At 44.3% G+C, this 6,680-nt stretch overlaps 1 protein-coding gene across 1 annotated transcript; it reads left to right on the forward strand.

Moving 5' to 3' along the window:
- The first annotated feature begins 5,623 nt into the window (after positions 1-5,623).
- On the forward strand, positions 5,624-6,255 carry LOC131907043 (proteasome subunit beta type-3-like). Its single transcript, XM_059257949.1, has one exon. It carries the CDS (start codon positions 5,624-5,626, stop codon positions 6,239-6,241), a length of 618 nt encoding a protein of 205 aa, XP_059113932.1. The 3' UTR covers positions 6,242-6,255.
- Positions 6,256-6,680: the final 425 nt, after the last annotated feature.

The following is a 6,680-nucleotide window of genomic DNA, read 5'->3' on the forward strand; positions in this document are numbered from 1 at the left end:
CACTCCCCCAAGGCACTTCCAACACATCCCCTTCCCCATTTTGCATCCCCCATTTTTTTAATAACCCATTGGGTCTAACAAGTGCTGCCTCCTAGAATGATGACTGGTCTTTGGGACTGGAGTTGTTCAGGTAATCGGCCATGCTCACAATGGCCATGTCATGTCCAGAGGACAGCATTCCACAGCATCCTGCTCCATCCTCTGCTCTTACATACTTTCTGCCCTACTTCCAGTATGTTCTTGAACCTTGCTAGAGGGGTTGTTACACATGTCCCTCTCAGGGCATCACCCATGTGCCTCCACACAGTCACTCAATAGACACTTCTCACTACCTGTACCCCTTACGAGTCTGTTGACTGTTGACTGCTGCAGAGAGAAGCTTACCCTGAGGGCCATTACTCCATAAACAAGTGTTACTTGAAACTGATAAGACAAGCTGATAATCAAGACAGCATGTGACATTTGCAATGTGGACACACTGAACAAAAGGACAATTACTGTTCTAGGCAGAATGGTACAAGATTTCATCTCTGCACTCTGGTGTGAAACTTAAAACAATGAACTGTTTATTTCTAGAATATTCCATTTTATATTTTTAGATTGCAGAATGGTACAAGATTTCATCTCTGCACTCTGGTGTGAAACTTAAAACAATGAACTGTTTATTTCTAGAATATTCCATTTTATATTTTTAGATTGCAGAATGGTACAAGATTTCATCTCTGCACTCTGGTGTGAAACTTAAAACAATGAACTGTTTATTTCTAGAATATTCCATTTTATATTTTCAGATTGCCATTGGCAGACACTGAACTGTAGCAGGTGAAACCACAGGTAAGGGACGATGCATGCATAGGTTATAAAGCAGTGTGTGCCGTGCTCGCTCCTCCAGCTTCAGCTCCTGCATCGCCATAATAGGTTTCTCTGCCCACGCAGTAAGCCAGATGAAGCCAAACTGAATAAGTAAAAGAACACTTTTATTTGAGCAAAGCAACTCCCGGTTGAGTTCTCCAGTCCCAGAGATTGAGGCTGGAGAGGCCATGTGCCCAAACTGAAGCAGGGAGCTTATATAGCCTGTATGCGAGGGGTGATAATGTATCTGCCACAGCTGGGTTTGTGCCCAAGTATGGTCAAGAGCTGAGCACTTCAGGCAGGGACTTGGGCGGCTGGCAACTCCAGGGGAGGAGCTGCCTTAGCGCCAGGAACACAGAACTGGGCTTTTGACCCCTTTCCTTTCTTGAAGATTCTCTGAGAGGGTGGGGTTTGGAGAGAGAGAGAGAGAAGAATGGGACTTTCTGGGTCATGCAGGGGTGAGCTGGAGGTTCCAACCAAACTCCTATCAGGGTTTTGGCGCTCGCCCGGTGGGTGAGCAGTGGGTCTGCTGTGGCTTGGAAACAGGTTCTTTCCTTCCCATTGTTTTCTTTTTAATCACAGATTTCCTTGGGTGGGGGAGGGGTGTTTGTTTAGTCTGGTTTTGTTTAAACAGTCTTTCTATGTAGCTAGACTGACCTCAATTCAGAATCCTCCTGCCTCAGCCTCCCAAGGGCTAGGATTGCAGGATTGAGCCACCATGCCTGGCTCTTCATTGATTTTTTTTTTTTTTTTTTTTTTTACTTTTTTTTTCTTTTCTCTTTGGAGACAAGCTGGATTCTAAGTCTTCTGATCTTCAAGTTAGGCGTACACCACTGTTCTGGGTTGCTGATTTCTAGCCCTATTGAAATGTGGTCATATAAGGTGACGAGTACATGGTTAACTTATGTTTCATGTGTGATAACTTCCTATCTGCTGTGTACAAGATATGACAGATCAGTAGATATCGCATACTTTATCAAGTCTGTGTCTTCCTGATCCATCAAGTATCAGAAGAAAACTCTTAACTATTCCATCTGAAGTACTGGAGATTACAGACTGAGTTTTACCTAAAACTCAGATGCTGAAGCCCTGGCCCTAACGTAACTATATCTGGAGAGCAGGTTTCTAGGGTAATGAAGGCTAAACAAGGACATAAGCCCAGAGCCCTCTTTTTGAGATCATTGTTACCATTTTAACATATTATTTTTATTGATTATTTAGGAATTTCACATAATGCACCCCGATCAGACTCACATCCCAGTCCTCTCAGGTCCACCCCTGACCTTATGAACCCCCCTCCAAAAAAAATAAAGAAAACAAAATAACAACAAGTCAATTAAACAAAAACACAAGTCCAATTTGTGCTGCCCGTACACTCAGTGGAGCATGTCAAACTCCCAGGGGGCAGTCCCTTAAAGAAAACTGAGCCCTCTCCCACCCACACCCCTGCCAGAACCCACCAAGTGTGGAGAGCTACATTTCAGCATCCTTATCACAATTTTTAAGAGTTCTCTTCAATGACTTCCTGTCTAGGCTGTTTCCTTGGAGGGGGGGTTGTCATAGAAGCCCTTCTATGACTCTCTTTCTCAACTACAAATCTACAGTCATTGATACCACTGCAAAAATAGCTTCCTCACCCTTTACAGTCAGTGACAGAATGGATCATGGACTTCTTCGTGGTTTCTGGAGACAGCACAGACCACAGAGATACAGATGGGCCTCCAGCATCAGCACGTGCCACAGACATCAGCATGGGCTCTATGGCAGTGCAGACCACAGACATCAACATGGCCCTCTGCCGAAGCACAGGCATGCACACTATCATGGCCCTTGGTGGCAGCTCAGCCAACGGACATCTCCCTGGCCAACGGACATCTCCCTGGCCTTCGGGGGTAACACGGGCCACAGACAACAACATGGCCTCAGGCTGCAGTAGGACCATAGACCCCAACATGGCCTCAGGTAGCAGCATGGGCCACTCACATCAACATGGCTTCTGGTGGTTGCACAGCCCATGGACATCAACATGGCTTCAAGCTGTGGCACAGATCGTGGACATTTGCATGGCCTTTGGTGGTAACATGGGCCACGGACATCAATATGGCTCCAGGCTGCAGTAGGAACACAGACCCCAACATGGCCATCATCAACATGGCCTCAGGTGGCTGTACCATTGCTACTATTTTCAAAGAAAATTCTTTGGGATTTCATTTAGTATTGATCTGTGGTTTATGGGATTCTGTTGGGATCTTGTTAGTTTTTCTCTCTTGAATATATCTTAAATTTTATCATCGTTCATTTGAAGAGAATTTTCCAAAATGACTCAATTCCAATGTGTCAGAACCAGCCCAGGGTGTTAAGAAACTGAAGAAAGGCAGACAGGGATTTCACAGAGAGCAGTTTACTGGTCTCTTACTAACAGGGCCATAGTCCTGGTGGCAGCAGGAGCAGAGGCATCCTGGAGATTTGGTTAAAGAAGAGAGCTTAGTGTGGCCTAGACAAAAGTAGCTTCCTCCGAGCTGGAACATACCTAGTCCTTCTCAAATTACTACCAAATCGCAGGTGCACTCCAGCCCCAGGGGTCCGGCTACATCTCCACAGATGACTCTGCTGGTTTTATGTGCTTATAACACACGTGGAAATAACAAGGGAAGAAACTGGCCAGGGCTACTCAGAGCAGCAGTCACAGCAGCTGTCACCACAGTCGCACAGATGGCCCTTTGGCAGGGTGTGTGGCCAGGAATTAGCCATCCTTTGGGTTTTTCCACAGCACGTTGAAGGCACCCTTTCCTTTCTGTCAGGTTCCAGGTTGATGTCCTGATTGTTGGCCTGTGTATGGAACCACCTTTTCTCTCTGGTTATCTTTAAGATTGCCACCGTGTGCTCTCAGAGAAAGAAATTAGGAACAATGTCCTGTTCAGAATAACTCCGAAAGTGTTGAGTATTTAGGAATATATCTAACCAAATAGAGAAGATCCCTACAACATGAACATCAAGATGGTGAAGAAGGAACCCATAGAAGATACTAGATGGTAGAAAGACCCTTTTCAGGATCCTGGATTGGCAGAATACTGTGAAAATGAGTACTAAAATTAATTTACAGATTTAATGCAATAGCTATCAAAATTCTGGTGGTGTATTTCACAGGCTTAGGAAAAAAATGCACCATATGATGGTGGCACACGCCTTTAATCCCAACACTCGGGAGGCAGAAGCAGGTGAATCTCAGTGAGTTTGAGGCCAGCCTGGTCTACAGATTGAGTTCCAAGACAGGCTCCAAAGCTACACAGACAAACCCTGTCTCAAAAAAATTTTTTAAAAATTAAAAAAAAAGAAAGAAAGACAGACAGACCACAGATAGCCAAATCAAGGGGTAAGAACACTGCTGGAGGTATTACAATATCCAACCTCAAATTATGCTACAGAGCTCTCATGATAAAGACAGCCTAGTACTGCCATAAAGACAGGTAGACCAATGGAACAGAATAAAGAACCCTACGATAAAACAGCAAAGCTATGGACACTTCATATTTGACAAAAGATGCAGAAACACACCTTGGGAAAAAGCCTATTCAGCAAGTGTTATGTCTCTGAGGGAAGAAATTCCTCGGACACCCATATTCAATCATGGGACCACCACACCAAGGATCTTACTAAATCCTAATCATCTCCCAAAGTACTTCATAATACTTCACAATAGGAACTAAATGCCAACATGAGTTTTATAGGAAAAAAATAGTATCAAATAAAAGAAATACTTATTGTTACCAAAGAAAGAAATTAAAAAAGATACCAGATGGTGGACTTGCTATAAACTGGCAGAATTAATATTTTGAAAATGAGTATATTACCAAAAGTCATCTACAAAGTTAATGAAACTCTCATCAAAATTCCAATGACATTCTTCAGAAAACTAGAAAAAACAATCCAAAAATTCATCTGGCAACACAAAAGACCATACACAGTCAAGGAAATCCTAAGCAGAAAGAACAGTATTGGAGGCATTACAGTGTTTGGCCTTAAATTATACAAAAGAGCTAAAGTGACAAGAACAGCAAGGCACCTTACCCAAGCTAGAGTCATCTCAGAGGAGGGAGCCTCAACTGATAAAACGCCTCCATGAGATTGGCTGTAGGCAAGCCAGGACGGCCTTTTCTTAATTCCTGATGGATAGGGAGGGTCCAGCCCATTGTGGGTGGTGCCATCCCTGGGCTGGGTGCTCTAAGAGAGCAGGTTGAGCAAGCCATGGGGAGTAAGCCAGTAAGTAGCACCCCTGCATGGCCTCTGCATCAACTCCTGCCTCCAGGTTCCTGCCCTGTTTGAGTTCCTGTCCTGACTTCCTTCAACAATGAACAGTAATGTGCAAGTATAAGCCAAATAAATCCACTTCTCCCCAGGTTTCTTTTGGTCATGGTGTTTCATCACAGCAATAGTAACCCTAACTAAGACAGCACTTGCACAAAAAGCAGACATGGAAACAAATCGAACAGAACTGGGGACCCAGAAACAAATCCACATAGCTAAGGGCACCTAAACCTTGAAAAAGGCATCACAACCATATACTGGACAGAAACACAGACTATTCAACAGAGAGTGGCAAAAACAGATGTCTACCCTCAGAAGAATGAAGTTAGATCCACATTTCTCACCCTGCACAAAAATCAATTCAAAAATGATCAAGGACTTTAATTTAAAACATGAAACGCCAGAGAAAGCCAGAGCCCGTTTGCAGGAATTGCAGTGGCGATCGGAGTCCTACTAGAGCACAATCATGTCTAATATGTCCTATAACGGAGAGGCCGTCATGGCCATGAAGGCAAAGAACTGTGTGGCCATTGCTGTGGACAGACGTTTCAGAATCCAGGCCCAGATGGTGATCACGGACTTCCAGAAGATCTTTCCCATGGGTGACAGGCTCTACATAGGCTTGGCCGGGCTGGCTACCAACGTCCAAACAGTTGCACAGCGCCTCAAGTTCCGGCTGAACCTGTATGAGCTGAAGGAAGGTCGACAGATCAAGCCTTACACCCTCATAAGCATGGTGGCCAACCTCTTGTATGAGAAACGGTTTGGTCCCTACTATACAGAGCCTGTCATTGCTGGGTTGGACCTGAAGACCTTTAAGCCCTTCATTTGCTCTCTAGACCTTATTGGCTGCCCCATGGTGACTGATGACTTTGTAGTCAGTGGTACCTACTTCGAGCAAATGTATGGCATGTGCGAGTCTCTCTGGGAGTCCAACATGGATCCAGAACACCTGTTTGAGACCATTTCCCAAGCCATGCTGAATGCCGTGGACCGGGATGCCGCATCGGGCATGGGCGTCATTGTTCACATCATTGAAAAGGACAAGATCACCACCAGAACACTGAAGGCCCAGATGGACTGACCCCATGCTCTGGTCCCAGCTTTCTTTTGTCGTTTTCTTTTTAATAAAATTGCTTTTCTTTAAAAAAAAAAAAAAACAAACATGAAACTCGGGGTTGGGGATTTAGCTCAGTGGTAGAGCACTTGCCCAGCAAGTACAAGGCCCTGGGTTCGGTCCTCAGATCCGAAAATAAATAATAAATAAATAAATAAATATTTTTTTAAAAAAACATGAAACTCTGAAACCTGCTAGAGGAAAACAGAGGAAATACCCTTCAAGTTATAGAAACTGGCCTGATAACATGGGAAATAGTCCCAAGAACCAACGAATGGGACTTCATGGAGTCCAAAAGTGTCTGCATGGCAAAGTAACTCACTGGCAGAGCAAACAGCCTACAGGATGGGAAAAGGTCTTTTCCAGCTATTCCTCAGATAAGGGACTAATAGCTAGAATACATAAA

This window comes from Peromyscus eremicus, chromosome 3 (assembly GCF_949786415.1).
Source record: "Peromyscus eremicus chromosome 3, PerEre_H2_v1, whole genome shotgun sequence".
In the NCBI taxonomy this organism is placed as follows: Eukaryota; Metazoa; Chordata; class Mammalia; order Rodentia; family Cricetidae; genus Peromyscus; species Peromyscus eremicus.